Source organism: Danio aesculapii, chromosome 20, assembly GCF_903798145.1.
Source record: "Danio aesculapii chromosome 20, fDanAes4.1, whole genome shotgun sequence".
NCBI lineage: Eukaryota > Metazoa > Chordata > Actinopteri > Cypriniformes > Danionidae > Danio > Danio aesculapii.
In genome coordinates, this window is record NC_079454.1 from 41,230,567 (window position 1) to 41,255,705 (window position 25,139).

At 33.5% G+C, this 25,139-nt stretch overlaps 1 protein-coding gene across 12 annotated transcripts in view; it reads left to right on the forward strand.

Annotated features, from left to right (window-relative positions):
• The window catches only part of trdn (triadin), a 100,166-nt gene extending 84,627 nt beyond the window's left edge, over positions 1-15,539 (forward strand). For 2 of the 12 annotated variants that reach the window (XM_056481001.1, XM_056481010.1), the window contains 3 exons: positions 136-168; positions 5,241-5,285; positions 15,165-15,536. In XM_056481001.1, the coding sequence (XP_056336976.1) occupies positions 136-168; positions 5,241-5,285; positions 15,165-15,355 (269 nt within the window). In that variant the 3' untranslated portion in view covers positions 15,356-15,536. Of the gene's footprint in view, positions 1-135; positions 169-350; positions 404-5,240; positions 5,286-6,730; positions 12,666-15,164 lie in introns of those variants that run through there. The other 10 variants (XM_056481007.1, XM_056481008.1, XM_056481006.1 and 7 more) reach the window with 9 other exon arrangements.
• Positions 15,540-25,139: the final 9,600 nt, after the last annotated feature.

Genomic DNA, 25,139 nt, shown 5'->3' on the forward strand with positions numbered 1-25,139 from the left:
TAAGCTTCTATTTCAGTTAGAATATAAGTAGGCGGCAAGATATTTCTACGCTTTGGAACGGAGCCTAAGTGTTCCATTCCTTTACAGGTTAATCTCCGCTAATCATAATTCTGTCCTCATTTGTTTTCTCTTCAGAGGAACCAGCAGCTGAAGCACCAGCAGCAGCCAGTGAGTTTAGATACTTTCTGTCATCTGTGAGGATGGTGTGAAGCTTCCATTAAAGCATTACATTAAGCCTGTGCGCAAATCGATAATGCATCCATTTGTGTAAGCAGTTTACAGATTACATTTTGAAATAAATTTGCTAAGCATCATCATAGTGATCCTGCATATATACCTGCATATTATAGAAATTGGGAGAACTTCAAAAACCTTCAGGCGACACTGAGGTACAATTCTATATTCACCAAATATATTAACATCACCATTTCAATAACTCAGGCTCAACTATTCACTGTAAAATCAACGAACCACACTTGGACTATTCTGTGGTTCCTGCTTATACCAAAGAGATTAAGCTATTTTTAAACAGCATTAGTGAAATAGTGAAATTAAATGCAGCTATTAATACACTAATGCTGCTGCTGCTTTGCCCTGCGTGAACTCCTAATGTCACTTTTCCACTGTAACACCTGACTAGTTTTTTTTTTTACAACACAAATTGCTTGACTTGAATGTTCAGAGACTGAAGGTCAAATGTACTAACCGTTGTTCTACTTCAGCGTGTTATTACAGCAAAAAAAAAAGACTCTATTTCACAAACCACTTGCAGTACATTTTAACAAGAAGGTATTTCCTGCAGAATTAAAAAAATGAATAAATTGAAGCAGTAGGGCTGGGGCGATAAACGATATTATATCAAAATCGCGATAAAATTTATGTCAATAACAATGACAAGCTCTGGATTTTTTTACTCTATATTTATAGCCAATCACGCAGCAGAAATGTGCAACAACGGAAATCTAAAACTGTCGTTGATTTTGAAGATGTACCAAATTTTCGGCCACCGATGAATTAATTGACTGAAAATGTTTTGCAATTTAATGGACCCGCTAATTATTGTATTGCATTATGCTTATATTGAAATATATATTGTTACCGTTCAATATAGAAAATAATTATTGAGATTAGGGTTGGGTCGATAGACGATGCCATCGTCCATTGCCGATGGCTGACAGAAATCACGATGCTGAGCCGGCATCGCAATCCTCTGCCCCGCCTCCGTTGCAAACCCACTCGCAAAAAATACTCACTTAGTCCCCGTTTACACTAATACGTCTTAGTTTTAAAATGGCATTTTAGAACAAAACGATCCACATTCACTGGTGTTTCATCTAGCATTTCTGAACAGCCCTCCGTCCACACTATACTGCTAAAAATGCACATCTTGTGACCGTCGTCTGAGCTCCAGGCAGTCAGTGGGTGCTTTGAGCAAAAAACCCCACAGGGCAGTGCACGTCAGACAGTTTATTAAGGATGTACCGCTGGGTCGCGTCTCACTATAGTTGTTAAACGTGATATTTAAAGGTGCAGTAGGTGATCTGCGACAATGCTAACCGGCTAGCATAAATCTCTGAAACACAGTCCCTCCCCTGCCATTCAAAGCTACGCCTCCTGAAATACAAGCATGCGCACCTTCAAGATGACAGCGGAACCCTCACTCAGCGACTAGTGTTTGGCTGGCAGCGTGCAGGAATTACACTCATTACTAAGCCATACTTATACTATTTCAGACTGAATATTCAGAGTAGTGGTAAACAATATAGGGAGCGTGTCACAGGTTGTCATTGTTCAAAAATGAACCAATGTGAATATAAAACAAACTTCACAGGTAGAGCAGGCTAGATGGAATAGCGCTGTTTACTTATGTTTTGTTGTTAAACTAAATAAAAATCTACATTATCAATGCTGTAAATGTCCCTTATGAAACTGAAAATTGTCACATCAATCTATCGCCGGAAGATTTCTGTGGCTGAACACTTCTGTGCATATAACCCATTTGTAACAACATCTACATCAGTTTTGCGTGAAGCTGAATTTGTTTTTAACAAAACTTTACCTGTCTAAGAGAAATACTTCAGTCATGGTGTCATCCTTCCTCCAGTGTACAAAAGTAACTCCAATGTTGATTCAGGATTTTAAAGTTTTGATTTATCATGTTTTTACCGCTCTTGCTTTCTCTCTCTCTCTCTCTCTCTCTCTCACATCAACCCACAGCGCGTGTGTGCACAAACGGCACATCTGCACGTAAACAGCTGCACACTATTTCAAATTTGCATTTGCTGACAGAGAGTTTGAGCAACATATCGGAATTATGGGCGATGTCGGCCCGACACTATTTAACTGGATGAACATTTTTTTGTCTTATGCCGCACAGATTATAAAAATACAAATAAACAAATTTTGGTTATTTACTTTAGTCATTACTATCGGAATGTGAAGAAACTTTCAACCAGCACAACAAAAAATGTTTCTGAAGACAATCACATACTGCACCTTTAATTAATCTTGTCTCTATCTTATGACTCCTCTGTCTTTTGAATCTATCAGTTAACGTGTCACAGCATCAGCACACTGCTTCAATCTTTCGCTTTCACTCTTGTAATTAGTAATATTAGTGAAAACCTCAGATACTGTTGGTTGGTTCCTGTTGGTTGTGCACCTTTTTTTACCAACCAAGTTTGCCAACGCCATTATAATGACACAGATCACTCTGCCTATTCATGCCCAAGTCCAGCAGAAAAAAGTGTTTGACAGGTGGCAATTTGCGTGTAACTTATCCTTATTTATACATGATTTGGTTATGGGTAAAACCAAGACCATGTGGGTCAGGTAGTTGAAACAGTAGGCTACAAATTATTCATAAATAATTAATTCACCACCACCTATGACGACAATGCCATCGTCCATCGCGATATTTCACATTAGACATCTTACGATGCCAAATTGGTCGACATCGCCCAAGCCTAACTGAGATTGTATTTTTGCCATATCGCCCAACCCTATGAAGAAGTGTTGCGAATGGAAAGACGTGAAGATGGGTTGAATCTAAGCAGTTTTATTAAGAGTAGTTAGACAGGCAATAACAACAGCAAAGTAAATCCAAAATCATAATCTCTACAACAGGATAAAGGGTCTAGAGAGACAGCAAACAATCAAAAAAACAATAGAAACAGTCCAACCAGTCAAAAACACAAACAAAGCAAAAACAATTGAAACGCTTTGAAACACTCACCAATGTGAGAGAGTGACTGGAGGGTAGGGCTGTGTGATTAATCAGAATCAAATCGCAATCGTGATTTGAAACATTGCAATTAGCTAATCGCAAGAGACTGAGATATGAAATATACATATGTATTGTTTAATTTCCCCCGCCCAGAGCAAATGCGTGACTGCCATTGGTGTGTGACCTTCCTAACCAATTGAGTGAGCACACTTTCATTTTACCCAATCAGAATTGCGTAACTGAACTATGCGGAAAGCCCCAATAAAAAATAAATAAATAAATAAACAAGCAGGAAAGTGCTTATGAGTGGGATGATGGCATCTGCTGCTTCAGAAGCATTAATAGACGAATTCATGTCAAAAATAACAGAACATCGGTAATAAGGAAATATTTTGGTTTTAAAGTCACAGACATCGAACAAAAACAGGTAATTTGTAAGAATTGTTGCCACAGCACGATAAAAAAACAACAACCAGCACCTAATAAAGCACCACAGGCAGCTATATAAGGAGTGTCTTACTAAAAAGTCAACTAAAAGTATTGCCAGTGACCCTCAATCTAGCAGCAAGCAACAGAAAAGTACAAATTCAAAGTTGTTTCAGCCATGTTAGTTTGCTGAGTGTTCTGTATTTTTATAATTATTATTTTTTTGTTTGTATAAGCTACACTATCTCCCTAATTTGAGCTAAACTTGTTTACAGAAGCTACATTTTAGCAGTAAGAAGCTACAATACAGATTATTGAGCTGAAGCTTGACTACAAAATTAAATTCGCAAATCCAATCAAAATCGCAACATCGGTCCAACTATTAATAAATAAATAAAATTAAATAGCAATAAAATATTTTCCTCAAATCGCACAGCCCTACTGGAGGGTTTACACTGTATACTAAGTGTAATCAGTGTGACTGATCTACAGGTGTGTGTGTGTGTGTGTGTGTGTGTGTGTGTGTGTGTGTGTGCGTGTGCGTGTGCGTGTGCGTGTGTGTGTGTGTGTGTGTGTGTCAGGCCTGACTGTTAACAAACATCTGCTGTAGTGGGTGTTGATTGGGGCAAAGCATCATGTAGTTGTAGTTCAGGGGAATAGCAGGTAGCACATACAGCTGGCTGGAGTTTCATGTGCACTCCAGCAGATAACCCTGACCTGAGTTTTTGTCTTGTTTTTCAGCAGATATAATAAATCAAGAAACAAAATTGTGCAAAATACCACACTTTTTTAAATGCTTGTTTGTGTTGTACAGAATCTACTACTACTTCTGCTGTCTGTTTTAATGATTTAAATACTTTTATCTGAGAAATCTTTTAGGATCGTTATGAATAACTATAAATGTTTTATTATTATTTAGGATTATCAACATTTACTGGACTAAATTTACTGTTTTTTATTATGTTAAAAAGTAGAGTGCATCAGTCAGACGGATGCTTCTCACTCAGGGCTGTTTATACTAATGAGGGTGAGATCATCACAAATAGGTGGGGCTTTCCCCCTCTATTGACATGTACAAAGGGAGAATGTCAATCAAAATATTTCTGCCTACTGTTTTTATGAAGTGTGATTACAAAACAATTAGTTAATTACTTTTTACTATTAGAGGCTGGCTATACTCACAACTGTGCTTAATCCCCTAATAAAAGTTATTTTTGTGTAATAGATCCCCTTTAAGGATATAAAACCCATAAGCCACTATTCGAAAGCTTGGTTTTCATCCACTTAAAGTAACTTTTGAAGGTCATTACTTTAAAATTCAAGTCCTCAGCTCTTCCTCAGTGGGTATTTGCAGATATCAGGGTCTGCCACATGTAAAAACTGTTCCTCTGAGAACTGAGCTTTGTCATGTCACCTCATAACAACTGATAACTAAGTGTCACATTAACAGACATTTAATCATTAACTGAAAGTCCTTGTCCGTCACCTTAAGATTTTCTATTACAGCGTTTCATATTATATGCTGAAATTAATCTATTGTTGCTCAATTTCACTTTCTCTCTCCTTGTCTCTAATTTTCTTTAATTAGAAGAGTTGAAAGTGGAAGAAAATGTGACGGAGGGCAAAAAGCCAGGTAAGTGAACCTACTGTTGCAAATCCTTACTTGATCAACACCATAATGCTTTTTCTATAGAAATAGTATCCTGTAACAGGTTTTTTAGATGTTGTTAATTAATTAGTATATAGTTATATTCAATTATAGACGATTGACTGACTGATTGACTGATTGAATGATTGACTGATTGAACGATTGACTGACTGATTGAACAATCGATTAAATGATCAATTGACTGATTGAACAATTGATTAATTGAATGATTGACTGACTGGTTGCACGATTGAATGATTGACTGACTGGTTGCATGATTGATTGATTGATTGATTGATTGATTGATTGATTGATTGATTGATTGATTGATTGATTGATTGATTGATTGATTGATTGGAACGATTGACTGGCTGATTGAACGATTGACTGACTGACTGACTGATTGAACGATTGATTGACTGATTGAACAATTGACTGACTGATTGAATGACTGACTAACTGACTGAAGAATTGATTGACTGATTGGTTGACTGATTAAACGATTGACTGACTGATTGAACGATTGACTGACTGATTAAACGATTGACTGAGTGATTGAACAACTGACTAACTGATAGAAAATGGATTAACTGATTGAACGATTGACTGACTGGTTGAACGATTGACTGACTGGTTGACAGACTGGACGATAGACTGACTGATTGAACGATTGACTGACTGGTTGACAGGCTGAACGACTGACTGACTGATTGAACGACTGACTAACTGATTGAACAATTGATTGACTGATTGGTTGACTGATTGAACAATTGACTGGCTGATTGAACGATTGACTAACTGATTGAACAATGGTTTAACTGATTGAACGATTGACTGACTGGTTGAACAATTGACTGACAGGTTGAACAAATGATTGACTTATTAAACGATTGATTGACTGATTGAATGATTGACTGACTGGTTAAACAATTGATTGACTGATTGAAAGATTGATTGACTGATTGAACGATTGACTGACTGATTGAACGATGGATTGACTGAATGATTGACTGACTGGTTAAACAATTGATTGACTGATTGAATGATTGATTGTCTGATTGAATGATTGATTGAATAATCGATTGACTGATTGATTGACTGATTGATTGAACAGTTGACTGACTGATTGAGGCATTGACTGACCGATTGACTGACTGATTGAAGGATTGACTGACTGATTGAACGATTGACTTACTGATTGAAAGATTGATTGAATGATTGATTGAACGATCGATTGAATGATCAATTGACTGATTGAACGACTGACTGACTGGTTGAACGATTGATTGATTGACTGATTGAATGATTGATTGATTGACTGATTGAATGATTGATTGATTGATTGACTGATTGAACGATTGATCGACAGACTGAACGAATGACTGATTGGTTGAACGATTGGTTGATTGACTCTGTTTGTTGTATTACAGGCAAGATACCATACTTCCAGTGTGTTTTAATGAGTTCAAAATCCAGTCAGTATCCGCTGCGACCCATGTCCCCTGCTATGAGTCCAGCTATTAACCCCACCATGATGAGAGCCATGATGGAGCAGCGGGCAGCGTTACTGCAGCAGAAAGCCAGAGCAGGCGGTCAGTAGCTGGATGACAGACCCATCCAGCCCGGGCACTAAAAACTGCTTATGAACTGCTGTAAACACAGAGCTGCTGCTGTTATCTAAGCTATCCACTTAGACCATAACAGATACTTAACAAATTATGGATGTTTTCCAGTCCTCCATCAAATGGCATTTGAATTAGATCATATTTTTTTAAATTTTGACAAAAATGAATATGCAATTACATCAAAACAAAATAATCAATGTACATTTGGGAATATATTTAATGCATAAATGCCTGTCAAAAATGTGTTAGTGGTTAGATTTATTTTATTATTATTATTACTATTAATAATGAAGATCTTAAATCATCTGTTTACATTCGTTGCAGGGAAAATGATATATGTTTTTTTCTTATTGTACATAAGACTCCTCAACGCCAGAGCAAATTTAGAACTGCTTTAATTATTTAAGCATTGCTCTAATTACTCGAGATATTTATTTTTCTATGTCAGAGTATATGATCCCATTACAGAAAGAAATCTAGCAGTGCACATTCACTAAGGGCCCTTATCTTTCGGTCCAGGCCATTTCCTGCTAATAAGATTATGTGTAGTGTGTCTGGGTTCTACCGGGGTCTGCAATCTTTCTGCATTTGTATGCATGGCCATTAGAAAACAGGAGGACGCCATTTGGACCGAATCCGATTCCTATCTTAGCCAATGAGAAGATCCTCATAGAATTGAAAGAGACATTAAGAAATGAAGGCACACGAAAGCCAACAGCCACTAAATAATGAAAAGCTTTCTCTGTATACTTGACTAAGACTTCTCGAGTATATGTCTTTAGTTAATTGAAACTCTTAACTGGGAGTTCTTAGATGTACTGTAGTTAATTCAATAGTGTATGTCTATGTTGACGTTTTATGCACAGGTTAAGCCAAAAGCAATTTTGCTACTTGTGTACAGTTAATGTATACAGTGTTTTACAGTATTTATTTTATTATTCTAGATCAGTGGTCTTCATAATTTTTAAAACTGCAAGAATCTCTTTGTGAATATAAATGGTAAAGCATTTGCATTTTAAGCATGGCCTAAAGTCTAATGCAGGGCTATTCAATTAGTTTGTCATGGGGGCCCATGTCAAAAGCATCCCAAATAAGGGGCCGGAGAGATATGACTTGCAATACGAGTGATGACAGAACAGCATATAAGAGCCCATATGTTGTATTTTTGCTCCTAAAGACACCCATGTTGGATTTTCTATATTAAAATGTTAATATTTTGTATTTGAAACTACATAATATCAGTGCATTGTACAATGTGGCTTTTTTTACAAACATATTTACATTTTGTATTTCAAAACACACCAAAAGCAATGCATTGCTTTAGTCTTCTTCTACGTTCAGATACATTCATATGTTATGTTTTATACTGCATAACAATTAAGGATGCAAAGATTATAGATTTTGATTGTCTGAAGAATAATCATTGTTTCACGGTTTTCATGTCTAATGTTATTTTAAGCCAAAGAATAGCTAAGTATTTTAATTAACTGTTGTTATCATTTTGGTTCATACAAACATAAACATTTTAATAATTTGTAATAATTTGTCTAACATATCTTTTGTTTACATTGCACTGAAAGCCATGCTACAGTGTGAGATGTTTTCTACTGGGCGTCGCTCCACTTACGCATGTATATTGGCATATATTCTTACATTGGAAATAAATTTGCTCGCGGAAAAGACACGATATGAGAACAGCGCGCTGCTATAGTTAATCCCGTGTGCGTGCGTATTAGCCTTGGTGTATAAGTTCGGAACTTTAAACTAGCGCACATGTGGCATAAGCTTTAGTTGCAGCAGTTTTATTCCGTGCAACAGAAACGCGGCGTTGAGAAGCCTTTAAGATAGATTAACCGTGACGAATTAAAGTGCAGTTAATAATGAAATCAGCTAATCATTGCATCCCTAATAACGATATCAGTGCATTGAACAAAAGGTCTTTTCTACAAACATATCCAAATGTTTTTGGCTGGTCGCAACACTCGCTTAATGTCAGATGATTCACCCTCTGCACAGCCTTCAACTGCAGCTCGTGCTTTATTGAACAGACGCATGTCACTTCATAACTATAGCGGCCATTTTTCGACTGAACTAAATTTATTTTTGATGGTCACGCTATTTGGAGGGCCAGAACAAATTGCCTTGGGGGCCAAGTTCTGCGGGCCGCCAATTAAATAGCCCTGGTCTAATGTGTATGGCACAATACTGTATTTGCATACGTTGTTTTGTTTATCGCATGGAATAGGCATGATTATTAAAAATATTTTAAATAAAAAATGAAATAGACTAAACTTATTTCTTATTTTAACTTATTTTAAGTTCTGAACACTTTCTGAATTTCTGTAACCCACAATGTTAGCAAACATGTAATGAAACAAAATGATATTAGGGCTATGATATTGGCAACCATGCACCCTCTTTTTTATGTTTTAGGTTGGTTTATTTACTCAATTTATATTTATAATTGTATTTATTTATTTATTGTTCTGCTTTTATGTTCATGCTCTGTATTTGATATTTATCTGCATTATTTGCAAATAAGAAAATAAATAAAAAGTTTAAATCGTAACAAATTAAACAGATATTTAGAATTAAATAAAATATAAATATTGATTATAACCAATATAAATAAATTCATGGTTCGTGTTCTAGTAGCTTACTTTAAATATACTTAAATTTTTGATACGTTACTGGGACAATTAATTAATTATTATAATTATTAATAATTATGCTAGACCGTGCTTACAGGATTTGCCAACCCTTTTTAAGGGTACAAAAGTATGAAAAGATGAGACCATTGCAAAAATAAAAAGGCATGTAAAAAAATGCTCAATCGGATCCTGCAGATCAAAAGTCAGCACCATGAATTTATAGTTCTTTCATTTAAACATTTGACTTCAATCACAAAAGCAGCAAAACAGTTCACTTCAAGAAGCATTTTTTGTCTCCTTATTTTGAATTTGTGAGACTTTTTTGTTCATTTTGCCAGCATCTTTGCTTTAAACTGTGTTAAAATTCTTTAATTCAGCCACTACCTTTTGAGTACTAAAATGTGATTACAAGCTGATAAATTAAAGGATCTCTAAATAAAAAGAAAGCAGTCCTACTGAAGAAGACACCTTTTCTAGAAAACACTGTACTGTAAAACACAGTAGCAGAATAATAACAATGTACTTGTTGATGAAATTACTTTGACCAACCGTGATTTTTTGAAGATGGTGATCTGAGGTCACTGTCAATTCTCGAAGGCATCTTGTTCCTGTAAACTTTGCTCTGAAAAATGCAAATATTGCAGGTATGACAATTTATTACCCAGAAATACAGTGTCTTATCCAAGAGCACACTAGCGTATTATTCTTTATTTTCAGAAACTTAAGGATTGGTATGATCTAAAATTTATTTAAGGTTGTCAAAAGTACCAGCTTTGATACCAATCAGTACCGATTCTGAAATGTAAAAAATGTGACAATACCAGCATATACCACTTGTATTTTGAGCTCTGCAGAGTGGATTCTTGAACACTGTTGATTGATAAGTTCAACTGCTCAAACATGACTGTGATTGGCTACAATGACCACCGCTTCAAGCTCATCACTAAACACTTACACAGATACAAACTGGAGCATTTCAAAGCTGCATCTATCTGTTTATCTATTAGTGTGTGAATTTTACACTGACTTTTTTTTCAGTAGTTGATGTAATACAGATGCATGCTTTCGTGAACCAAATTAATTAATTTTAATCAATCATCTCATTGGTCAATCAAAAGATTTCAGTATTTTGAGGGAAAAGAAGTGGATTCTGACGTATAGTGATCTGGGTTATTTCAACAGTATACAGTATGGGTTATTTTAACTGATGGGTTATTCTCAAAGATGAACTGTATTTAAAATGCAGAATTTTGCTGAATGATGACAAGTTTGCATTTCTTTACAAATAAATGGAACATCATAAAAGACCATGCTATCCATTTTACTGGTTAACTTCCTTGTGCAAGCATTGGCACCTATTCAAATACACACCACACTGTAAAAATGCTGGGTTCTATACAATCAATTTGTGTTGGAAATAAGTTAACTTGTTAGTTTTAACAAATATTGTGGATTGAACATAAAAGAATTAGGTTGTCTCAAGAAACCTCAAGAATTGTGTTGTATTTTTTTGGCATTTTCACCTTTATTGGACAGGACAGTATACAGTATTGACAGGAAAGCATGGGGAGCAGAGAGAGGGGAAGTATCGGCATAGGACTGCGAAGCAAGAATCGAACTCAGGTCGCCATGAGCACCGAAGTCCACGTGTTGACGCACTAACTACTACATCACTTATTTTAAATAAGTAGTTTAAACAAACATCAAATAATTTAAAAAAATAAATAAGTGTTTGAGTCTAATTTTACTTGCACGTTTAGGCTATATGTAGATACAAACACCTATTTTGCAAAAAAAAGTGTGTTTTGAACATTTATTGTGCATTCACAGCACCCCCGGTGAGAGCGTCAAAGTAGCCAGAAGCATTTTGGATGGTGTGGGCATCGAGGAGAGTTGAAATCAGGTCACCTTTACACTCAAAAAAGTATTTTTGTTGCTTGTTCACACTACTTATTTAAAATGAGCTGAATCAACACAATTCTTGAGATTTTTTCTGGGAGGGAACTTAATCGTTTCATGTTCAATCCACTAAAATTTATAAAAACTATTAAGTTAAACTAATCGATTTATGTTGGGACAACATGAAGGAATTGTATGAAAGCCAGCATTTTTTACAGCGTATGTTAATAAGTTGTGTACAAGTGTACAAGTCCACTGCTTGAGAAGGTTCCAGAGAATGAAGTCCAATAATTTTATGTTCCGACCACTTTAGTTTCAAAGCAAAACGAAAGCAGAGATTAATTATTGCTGTGCCTGTTAACAGTTTGTAATTTAGGATGTGCACAAATTGAGAATAATGTGAAGATCAAGGCTATTAACCTTCTTCTATAAACATCATGTTGAAATCAGACTAGCACTTAAACATCTAGATCTGCCAGTGGTCAGACTTTCAGATTTACCTGTAAAGCCTGCTGGACATGATGGTGTATATTTATATTACCTGTTATATGTATTAATACTATTATTATTTAAAATACTGATCAGTAACTATTTTCCATCTTTTTAAAGAGCAGACCCAGGTCTTGTTTTGACGTTCGTCAGGGGAATCAAACCCCTGCAATTTGCAACCTGGTCAATGATTTTCTCCCATATCTGCTCGTGGACAGATACTACAGTATGATAATTGCAGCTTTTAACTGGAGCCAATCAAAGTCATATCTGTTGAGCATGTGAACTCAATGGCCAATCAACAGTGTCTAGAGACCTGCTCAACAGCACACAATAGTAAGAAATGGACATTTCATTATCCGATAGAGTGGAAACAAATCTAAATGACAAGAATGATAGTGAACAGCCGGCTGTATTTTTAAGTGCCTCTGTGCATATGAGCTACATATGGCCATGGAAAGACTACATGATGTTGGTACAGTATGTAGTGATTGCAGCAGAAGGCTGTCTCTCTTTAATCAGGACATAGTGAGACAGATAGCTGTATCTGTGTGACTTTGAACAGAAAAGTAGGACACGAAATCATCCCACTTTGAAGATACAGCATGTAAAGAGGATGTCAACTTGACTGTGGATATTCCTTATATCTATCTATATATCTATCTATATATCTATATATCTATCTATATATCTATATATCTATCTATATATCTATATAGATATATATATATATATATATATATATATATATATATATATATATATATATATATATATCTATATATCTATATAGATATATATATATATATATATATATATATATATATATATATATACACATATACATATATATACATCTTTATATATATATATATATATATATATATATATATATATATATATATATATATATATATATATATATATATATACACATATACATATATATACATCTTTATATATATATATATATATATATATATATATATATATATATATATATATATATATATATACACATATACATATATATACATCTTATATATATATATATATATATATATATATATATATATATACACATATACACATACACACACATACATATACATACAGACAATGACTAATGACAAAGACTACAATGATGACATTATATATTATATAATGACATTTGAATGAAACACTTTTGTCTAAAACTGAGAAAAATCACTGTCTTACCATTAAAGAAAGACGGTTTACAGTGAAAATGCCATGTTTACGAGCTACAGTAAAACCTCAACTGTTGATTCTCAGAAGGCTTTGAGCACCATAGATGTATAAAATTCACTTGTAGATCTAAAAGTTTATTTTGAGAGGTGACAGAAGACGCTCTTACAGTTTTTGAAGTTTCTTATTTGCATCAGCCTTGAGAAAATGATGTTAAAGTCAGTCTCTGATATGTTAAATTAGCTTTTAACACTGAATTTCAATAGATGCTGCTATATCATTTTTTTCATGACACTATTTATGTGAGGTTGCACACCTGGAATTTGTCACCGTTATTACGGCACATTGAATGTTTAGTTGATAACAGGATAGATTTTGTGGTTTATCAGTTTTCGTAGGGCACAACATACTGTGCTGTAATTTTTCATCACATCGCAAAGATCCAATTAATTCAAAGTTTTAAATATGTCAAACTGTCATGTTTCACATGAATGTTGAATAAGAGCTGTCAGCACAACCAAAGAAATGTTTCAATGTTAAATCAATGTTGTTTTTCTTTCATGTAGAATTCTGGAAATAAAGTAATCGCTTGTTAATTGTGCAAACGCCTGAGTGAATGATTTTCTTTTATTCATGTACTTGGAAAGTTAATATTTCATTGGGAGTAATAATATATGACAAATCAAAAGTGTGAAAGCAATTATAAATAAAAGATTGAGAAAAAAGCAGCCTGTAATTTAATCTGTTGAGGTTTTGTTATAAATGTAACATCCACGTCTGACTCTTTCCTACAAATTAATAGCAGTTTAGTAGCCTAACACTCCAGCATGTCATTATTATTTTAGACACAAATCTTAAAAATGTTGCCTATACATTTTATGAGCAAAAATATGTAAATAAAGTGTCAAAAGTACAACAAAACGTGTAAATATATCAATAGCTACACGCTCCTTAAAAATGTGCACTCAGCAAACTACTGTAATTAAACCTAAACTGTGAGCTTGTTTGCTACAAATTTTAGCTAAGTACATTCGTCTCAGTTCTGTGCTCACATTACTTTAAACTTCAATACAAATGATATGCTTTCCTAAAATTTACTAGTTAGCCTACTAAAAAATACCTAAATGTTAGTGTGTATGGCCAGAATTAACTAGGCATGGCTTAAAATGTTAAAAGATTACCTTACCTTACATGCCAGATCTCCAGGTATTAAACACACCAAAGAAATATCACCTACAACGGCATTATCAAACTGTTGTCACACACGTTAGCTATCTTAGCTAACTTTGGCTGAACAAGCCACAATAACGTAGCCTTGGATTCTGGGTAACTAGCGTGCATACTACGGTTATGGCAGCTCAGTAGGCAAATTCGCCTAAAACAATAGTCAAAATAATAAAATGTTCAATCACTTTTGTTTTAAAAGTGTTTGAACATTTTAATGCTCTTTGTTAATTCACTTAATTCACTATTTAAAAAATAAAAGTGCCCATTCACCTGCACATAATTGTGTTTTCAGGTCACTGTAAATAAATATATTGGTAATTAACTGCATTATTTATCGTTAATAAAATATTTCAAAATCTCAAATGTTTCAGCTATAAAACTCTGGCAATTATGGTCAGCATTCAGATCTTTTTTAAGATCTTTAAAAAGTAATTTCAGCCACATAATATATGGTCGTTTCTGTATTGCGCCCAGTCAAAATATCACAGAAGTATTGTGATAAAAGTTTGTAATTCAGATATAAACCCACATGTATTATTTTAAGAAATCGAAACAGCAACAACGTTTGAAAGTGTAACTGTATTATTGCATCGTTATGCCAGGAGGAGGCGATAAATAATTGTTAAAATGTATTTTCCATTATTTTCATGAAATTATTATTTTCATACATTTCATTATCAAATTCGTTTAAGATACGGATTTTTAAAATGTTATTCATCCAGTAAGAATTCATTCATTCATTCATTTATTTTTTCTTTTCGGCTTAGTCCCTTTATTAATCCGGGGTTGCCACAGCGGAATGAACCGCCAACTCATCCAGGATTTGTGTTACGCAGCGGATGCCCTTCCAGTCGCAACCCATCACTGGGAAACACATTCACACACACATACAGCACCAGGAGGAAACCCACGCGAACGCAGGGAGATTATGCAAACTCCACACAGAAAGGACAACTGACCCAGCCGAGGCTCAAACCAGCGACCTTCTTGCTGTGAGGCGACAGCACTACCTACTGCACCACCGCGTCACCCCTATGCTAAAATCTGTTATTAAGAAAAAAATATATAGCAATTAAATTGCAAGTTTAAGTTGTTATCATTCACATCAAGTGATTAAAAACATGAAATTATAAATAAATTCTACAAATAAATACTACACAGTAAAAAAAAAAACCCTGATTGCCTTCATTTGTTAAGCTGAATCAAATTAACCTTATGAGTCCATTGAACTTATGCTATGTTAAACTGGCTTAAAACTACTTATGTAACTTATAAAATTAAGTCAGAACATGATCAACTTGGTTTAATAAGTTACAATGACCTAAAAACATATGCTGTCAGGACAAATTGATCATATTTTTTACAGTGTACAAATATAAAATACAAATAAATTTAAAATTGTCGCCAGGTTTCGATCAGTTCTGTCACATTTGCATTAAATTTAACATAAAATGCGTGCAATACCCCTTTAAGGCTATGATGACTGAAAGAAAGTGACATCATTTGATGGAGAAGCTGACAATGATCAAAAATGTGTTATATCATTGCATTGTATGATTTTATGCTTGTTTTGTATGATTTTTTGAGGAGGACAAGCTTAAAGGTGAGGCCCTGTCATATTTAGTGAAAATGTATGTTTCTGGTAAAATGTCCCTTAAACTATTTTAAAATATTTCCATTATCAATTTATGCCTTCTTTTCTGTTTGCAAGATTTCATGTCTGGACACTCTTGGTTAATCCATTCATATCACTAATTGAATCTGATCGGCTGAAGAGAAGCTGGTGAATAAAGTCCGACTTTGCCACATGTAATGCCCCGCACCGTGCCCTCTTCATAGCCACATCTGTCGAGAGCAACATTAAAGCAGTCCACTATTTTAAGCCGAATCCTCCATGGCTGCCTGGCTATAAAAAAATACACAATCTAAGCCAAGGTTTCTGGATTCTAGGCCTCAGTCTGGATAAGTAGTGTGGCTCAAGCGGGTCACATCAGCTGATGAGTGAAGATATCTGGGTCAGCCAGATAAACTACATGATGACAGTGTGCACCGAGCGGCTGTATAAATTATACAGAAAGGAATGGAGAAGCTTTTGCTCTGTACACTGAAAAAAAATCTGCTACTGTGTCTTTCATTCAAAATACATTTTTTAATATTAGGTTCAGTGAAAAATTATGGTTTCTGATTATAACCTGATTTATTCTATTTGCTTGAAAAAAGCAAAAAAACAAACACCCTGGGAAAACTTTAAAAAAAAACATTAGTTTTCATCATTCAGTCATTTTCAGCCGTTCAAAACTATAATTTGAGGGTAATTAATAAATAGCTGTAAGAAAATAATAATTAAAGAGGGGCTAATAATTCTGACTTCGAATATATGTATATATATATATATATATATATATATATATATATATATATATATATATATATATATATATATATATATATATATATATATATATATATATATATACACATACATACATACATACATACAGTTGTAAGTCAGAATTTTCAGCCCCCCTTTCTAAATATTTCCCAAATTATGTTTAACACAGCAAGGAAATTTTCACAGTATGTCTGATAATATTTTTTTTTATTATTTGTTTTATTTTGGCAAAACTAGTTGACAAAACATTCTCCCATTGTCTCCCAAAGTACTGTGAAACTCATTGCTATTCTGTCACTTTGAGTTGGTGAAATCCCACAACCTGAAGCTAAATTGATTTGTCTGCTTAAATTAACTTAACCTAATAGGCCCAACTAACTGAATTAGTCTGTGTCCATCTTAATAACGGCAATCTCTGACACAACAAACCCCACACAGCATTTGTCCATGTATGTTCATCTAAAAATATAATTCTCTCTGCTTCTTAAATTCAAATATGAAAAAAGTCTTAACACACTTGACTGAAACTCTCATTGCAACCTATCAGGTTCAATTAATGTGTTGTTCATCACGGTTGCATTGCAGGAACATCCATGAATCGCAAACACCCTGCTGCTCCATAAAAGCAAGCAGTCTTCCACTATCATCAGCAGCGAAGATTCCTCAGGGCAGGATCAGTGCTTCATCTCCATTTAAAATAGGCCGGTTTAGACGAGGCCAAACTCTCCAATATGGAAACTGCTGTCTCGAGAAGACGGTATGACTGTGAATCTCATATTAGCACTGGCATCCCATGGTCTCGGTAGACAATAAAAGCCCTGGAGATAAATAGGTCTGCACATCCTTACTGAGAAGCGACTCCTTGCGAATATATGGACATGAACAGAGCATGCAGAGAGAGACAGTGGGTACACCGTGGCTTTAAATATGACAAGTGGTGTTGATTAGGGTGGCCATCTTTCATGTTATATGTTGTACAGTTCAATTTTTAAATTTAACATCTGTCTACCAGTGCAGGTTTGAGTTTGACACTCATGTGTTCTTTTATTTTTTGCGCTATTTTATGTTTTATTGAGTGGAAGTGATGCAATAAATACATATATAAGTTCATATAAGTTCATATTAAGTGACATACATTATAGAAACAATACTGTCACTTTGTTTTTATTTTACCAACCATTTTATCTTAACGTTCCCAAATGATTATTGAGTCAATTCAATAAGCCATTCATGAAGACAAACACTTGCCTAATTTCATGAATGAATCATCCTTTTTGAACATATCACTTGAATTAATCACTTGAATCATCCATTTGATTGAATCACTTGAATGAATGATTCAGTGACTAAAATAACAAAAGTTAACGTTAAGTTAACTTAGACACATTAAGTTGTGTCTATTTTAGACACATTATTTTCAATGAGGACTGCTTTTCTCTATTTTGCCAATAATTGTGTATCAGAAAAAAGAATTCTTTGTTAATTAATAACTTGTGTGAGTTAATTCAATAAGCCATTCATAAAGACAAACACTTGCTTAATTTCATGAATGAATCATCCTTTTTGAACATATCACTTGAATTAATGCTTCATTGACTAAATAAACAATAGTTAACATTAAGTGACATATGGTTAAGACACAATATTGTCAATAATGACTGATTTTCTCTATTTTGTCAACGGTTGTGTCCAAAATTATTCTTTGTTTATTAATAACTTGTGTTAATTCAATGAGCAATTCATAAAGACAAACACTGGCCTAATTTATAATTAAATCATCTGTCTTAAATGAATCACATGAATGAATGATTCAATGACTCAATAAATAAAAGTTAACATTAAGTGACATATATTTTAGATACAACATTGTCAACAAGAACATTTTTTCTCTTGGGTGTCAACCATTGCATCTCAAAAAAAATGTGTTTTGTTCCAAAATGTTTCTTTGTTTATTAATAACTCGTGTAAGTCAATTCAATGAACTATTCATAAAGACAAACACTTGCCTAATTCATGAGTGAATCATCCATTTTGAGCGAATCACTTGAATAAATTATTAAATTAATAAATAAATAAAAGTTAACATTAAGTTACATATATTTTAGATACAATATTGTCAACAAGGATTTATTTATTTTTTTCTTAATTGTCAACCATTGCATCTAAAAAAGTGTTTTGTTGCAAAATGAAACAATTCAATAAGCCATTCATAAAGACAATCACTTGCCTAATTCATGAATGAATCATTCGTTTTGAATGAAAAACCTGTCAAGGAAAAGGGGAGGCGTAGGGGTGGAAGGGGGATTCTTGAAGATGAAGATGGCTAAGGCTAAGACGCTCTGGTTATTTATAGTGAGTTAGGAATCATCTGTTTGGTGAATCATGCATTAACTAATGCGGGACCAGCCTCAGTCAATCATAAGCATGTGCTCCTCTTGAAATTATTTTGTAAATAAACTTTGTTTCAAAACGATTCTTTCTTCATTAATATATTAAGTGATTTGATTTAATAATATAGATAAACAATTGCCTAATTCATGAGTGAATTATCCATTTTAACAAATTACTGGAATAAATCACTCAATTACTACTCATTAAGACTGTTCTGCCACTTATTCATTGTCTTGGTTTGAAATTGTAAGCATTGCATTGCAAGCATTGTATTCAATATATTTGAATATAATATGTAAAACAGCAACAACTTTGCTGCCATCCCCTTGCATTTTCAGTGTCATATATTAACTATTCTCTCACAATTCTGTATGCAATATGTTTAATATTTGAAACATTAAAAACTTTAATTGAATTATACTATTTATCATAACTGTAGAGTCAATGCATTTATGACATCCCCGAGCAGTGTTAAAAGAGCATTTAAGACAATTTTTCATGATCTACAGTTTCTCTTTATTTTGCCAAAAAGGGTTATTTAACTCCTGAATGATTCAGGCTTTTGAGCAAATGAGTTGAATGAATGAATCAGTTAAAAAAAAAAATACTTATTTAAAAATAAATGGCTGTGACTTGGCTGTCATCACTGGGATTTTTAGTTTCACATATAAATAATCCTTTCACAGTTCTATATGCAATATATTTCATATTAATATTTATTTAATTCATATTGTTTATCTATTATTTATTTTTGAACACATTTGAATAAGTTAAATAAATCAATGACTCATTAGTTAAGCCCCTGCTTTAGCTGCTTTCCTCATGACAGTTTTAGTTTAATATATTTTTTCATCCTTTTATATCCAATATATATATATATATATATATATATAAATATAATTAAAACCCCGGTACCCTGACATTATTTATCCAATTACAACTGCAATGTAAATGCATTCCTGGCCTCTGAGTATACAGTAGCATTTAATAGTAAGTACATCTAAATGCCATTTCATATAAAGCTTCTGTGCCACAGAAAATATGCCTACAAGTTTTTGTAAATAAATATAAGAGCAAATTGTGACCACTTAATGGAGAAACGTATCAGTTTTTTTATACCATTTTCACTGAATTCAGCAAAAAGTCCTCCTTTTCAGAGAAGGCCACCCTAATTTTAATTAGACTCTGTGCTGCAGAATATGACATATGTGTGGCCATCAGAGAGCTGCTTCCTGATTGCACACTTAAGGTGGTGTGAGCTGTTATGATGACACCCTCACTAAATAATGCATGGGCCCAGTGGTTTTGTGCTGTGTTTGTACTCGAGGGCTCAGGGCAGACGCTCAGAGTGGGCGGCACAGAGTGAGATTGGGACAACAGGCAGATTTTGGCAACGGTTTTGTGCAGGCTCAGCAAACAAACTGTCCCTTCAGAGTGTAAACGATGACTTCAAACTTATTAGCTGCACACATAAGCCAAAAAAAAAAAAAAGGCTGGAAGAGAATTTCTTCAGTTTTATGTGTGATACATTACATTATGATGCATTAAATAATGCAGATTGTTAAAGAGTGATAGACTGCTCATTTTTCAAGTACTTAAGATCAAGTACTTATTTTGCAATGCAAAAAAGGTGCATTTATTACATCGAAACTAAAGTAAAAAACAATAAAAATGTTAAACTATGTTTGTTATTTTTAAATATGTAAAGCATACTGTATGTTTTATGATTTAATTACTGTGAGCAACCCTTATTCTAGTCTTCAGTGTCTTGTTTCTTCAGAAATGTTTCTAATACAATGATTTGTTGTTAAAAAATATTTTATTATTATTATTATTATTACACTGTAAAACCCAACAGTCAACTTTATCAAGTGAAATGAGTGTAGTTAACTTAGTTTAAGTTGTCTTAAATTATTGAGTTTTACTGTGCTCAAATGGCTTCATTTACTCAAATGGATTAAGTTCACAGTACTCATTAGGATTTGTTTTTGAACTCAAATTGTTTGTTGCAATTGGTTTCCTTAAATGGTTTGAGTTACCTTTACTTATTGGGTTTTACAGTGTATTAATAGTAATACAACTTATTCTACAACTAATAATAATAATAATAATAATAGTAATAATAATAATGTGCTTTGTGTTTTATAAACATATAAAAAAATCAAAATATCTATTTGAAAATTATATATTTAAATTTTGTGGGTGCTCCAGAGAGTATTTTTAAGGCTTGGATGTTTTTATAAGATGCTAAGCAATGCGTGCTCATGCTTCATTTGTAGAAAATGAAGTTATTTTATCATATTTCTTATTTTGATTATATACAGCTACTCAGCTAACATGAAAATGACTGTCATGTTCCCTATTTCCTCTGAAAGGGCCGCCCTCAAGAGGTTCTGAATGGTCAGCTAACATAATGTGGTGTGATTCACAGATCGTCTCCACTAAAGCATGCTCTGTGCCTCTGCTGTTATGTCAGTCAGTGTAGCTGTTAACCATATTAGTTTGAGCTTGAATCAGACAGAAAATGAAGAGGACACAGCTGAACCTCATGCCTGCTCTCTAAAATAAAATCTGACAAGTGTCCTTCACATATATTCGGAATAAGCATGGGTAAGTAATATTAAACACACGGAAAGCAGCCGCATAGAGAGAGACTGCAGTGCTGCTGAAGATTGTGTGTGTTTACAGCGGGTTGACTGATAAATATGAATTTGTAGCTAAATTGTTAGAGGTGCCAAACAGCATTTGCCGTTGTTTACATCCTTGTTTACGTCCTCGCTACAACATACTGTTAACGCTAAGAACTGTGCATGTAATTGATCAGTTTTAACAAATAAAAATACAGGTTGTGGCTCACATTCCACAGCTTCATCTATTACGTTTGGAGCTGCTTCTTCTTTGAGGAGCTTTTAGCCGAATCCAGCACTGAACTGGGAGAGATTTTGGAAGCTGTCCTCTGTCAAATGCTAGCTATATATTTTTTATAATTCCCTGGAACATTATTAAAATTAAGCACTTTTCTCTTTGTGTTGTGACCTTTGGAAGCCCAAATACAGAAACAGAACAAGCTCTGTTAAATAGCAGCATTTGGACAGGATTTTAGCTTTCTCTGCTATAACATTACCTAATACGCATTACCTGAAGCGTTAGCGATCTAATTAACCCGGATGTAACCCAAACTTCAATCGCTGTAGGGGAGAGTGAGGCACAAAATAACACTTTTTGGTTTTGGTCAAATAATGAACAAAGTAATGGGGTTAGACAAACCATATTGTTTTACCAATAACACACAAGCCTCTCCTACAAATGAGCACTGAAATTATGATCGCCAGACTAATGGTTTCTTTGCAGCATTGCCAAATGTGCCAGGAGTACAAATGTTCCTATTTACCCCACCTGCGGGGCAAGTTGTAACAGACAGGGGGTTAGCTGTAACACATGCTTACAAAGGCAGATTTCACACAGTTAATTTAATTTCTGTTTACTTTAAATAGTAGCTAGATTTCCTCAGTAATTGGCTCATTACTTTTTTATTCTACATAGCACATTGTGTTTATTTATTTATTTGTTTATTGGATAAACACATTTGCATTATTATCCATTTATCCATTATTATACAATGCATTTATTTGCATTATTAGCAATAAAATTATTATTTTTATATATTTATAATTTTTTTTTCTTTAAAAAAAACATTTTTATTTAAAATGTTCTCAACATTACACTAAAAATTCAAAAAAATATTTTGTTGGTTTAATTGGTGTCCAACAGTGTGTGGCTTAATTGTAACACTCTGTTACAACTAACCCCGCTGAGTTGTGCTTTCCTTAAAACGGGTTAGCAGTCACTGTGTGTTTCTTACATCTTTCAAAATGGTTTCATCTTTTCGCCTAGAAGATGGTAATTACAACAATATAAGATTTTTCATCCATACTTTCACAGATTTTTTTAAAATAAAAAAATATCGACTATTATAAAAAATACTTTTATGCTGTAAAAATGGTTTCTCCTGTGTTTCTCATCCAAATTTCACCAAACTTTTTCAATAATTAGCAGGAAGATGTCTGCTGACATTGTGGTGAAAACCTCGGAAGCATGCCATTGTTAACCCTGAGCAAATACCTTAAAACTCTGTGTTGCATTTAACCCCGCATTACTTTGTGCTAAGCTAACTCTGTAAAAGCCATTGTCTCCCTTTGCATTGAACTTTGAGCTCTTACATTCAGAGATGTTGTTTATGTTCACGCAGCTACATTACACATCAACTAAAGTTTAAATATGATATCGAAGTGGACCACCCCTTTAATATTCATTAAGACATACACTTGCTTCATTCCTAAACGAAGCAGCTGTTTTGAACAAATAGTTTAAATAAATAAATGAATCAAGGACTCACGCTACTTTCTAACATATGCATTAACTGCATCTCTGAGCTGCATTAAACAGCATTTTAGACACAATATTGTCAATATAGGTTTTCCTTCTACGTCATTTGCAATAGTGTTTAGTTCCTGAAGAAATCAGCATTTTTGAAAGAATCAGGTAATTTACAGTAATGATTTAACAAGTCATTTTGAGTAAGTTAAACGAAACATTTCTTTATGAAGAATGTGAATTTTGGATTGATGTTAAAAGCATCTTTTCGTAAAACTACATTCAATATATTTGATTTGATTTTTGATTAGATTTTTTATTTTCGAACAGAAATATTATACATAAAAACCCTTTAACAAAAAATACATTTCAGCACAGTCGTAAATGGAACGGGATGAAGCACATGCTTATTATTTTCCCACCCTTTTACTAGACACATCATTCTTCTTTTACTTCAACTTATTTCTTCTTTTACTTATCTCTTCTTTTTACATGAGACATATGAGCTTTGCATGAGACATATTGTATCCTTTTGGCATCTTTGACATATTATATGTTTGATTCCATTTATACATTTACATTTTATAACAAAGACCCAAAAAAGTACATAGTACTGCAAACAGCTATTAATTGAAAAGTTATCCTTTTTCAATCACCTCTTTTAATCATTAAATTCCTTTAATTATATATATTTATTCAACTGTTTAAATTGATTAACATCCTGACATTGTTTGAGAATCTGTTCTAGACAGTTCCATAATTTCACACCACATCCAGACATAAACAAACTTTTTAAAGTCATCCTTGTTTACATCCATCTTTTGTTCTTCTCTCAGATTATATCCCCCTTGTTTTTCTTCAGAAACGTTTGTAATCATTTTGGAAGTAATTTATTCCTAGCTATAAACATAAATTGTGCTGTTTTAAATTTAACCAAATCATTGAACTTAAGCATCTTCAATTTAAAAAATAAAGGATTTGTATGCTCCAAATACCCCACATCAGTCTAATAACTTTTTTGTATTGTACATGAGGATCGTAAGTTAGATTTATATGTATTCCCCTAAATTTCAACACAATAACTCATATATGGCAACATACAGTAAGTGTGTTATATAATATATACATTGATTTATTGTCCAGGATAAATCTTGCTTTATACACTATTGCTACAGTTTTTACTAATTTTGATATCACATTATTTATTCGTGGTTACCAAATAAAACCTAAAAATTTAAAGCTTAAAACATTGGTCCAACTGCAAGGTAAATTCATTTTTGGTATCTCTGAGCTACATTAAACAGCATTTTAGAAACAATATTGTCAATATGGGTTTTCTTTCTACTTCCTTTACAGTAGTGTTTAGTTCATGAAGGAATCAGCATTTTTGAAAGAATCAGGTAGTGATTCAACGACTCATTTTGAGTAAGTTAAATGAAACATTCACTCACGAAGACTGAATTTAGGATCTTTTCTTAGATCTACATTCAACATATTTAAAACCTAAAACATTGGTCCAACTGTAACTGCAAGGTAAATACATTATTGGTATCTCTGAGCTGCATTAAACAGCATTTAAGATACA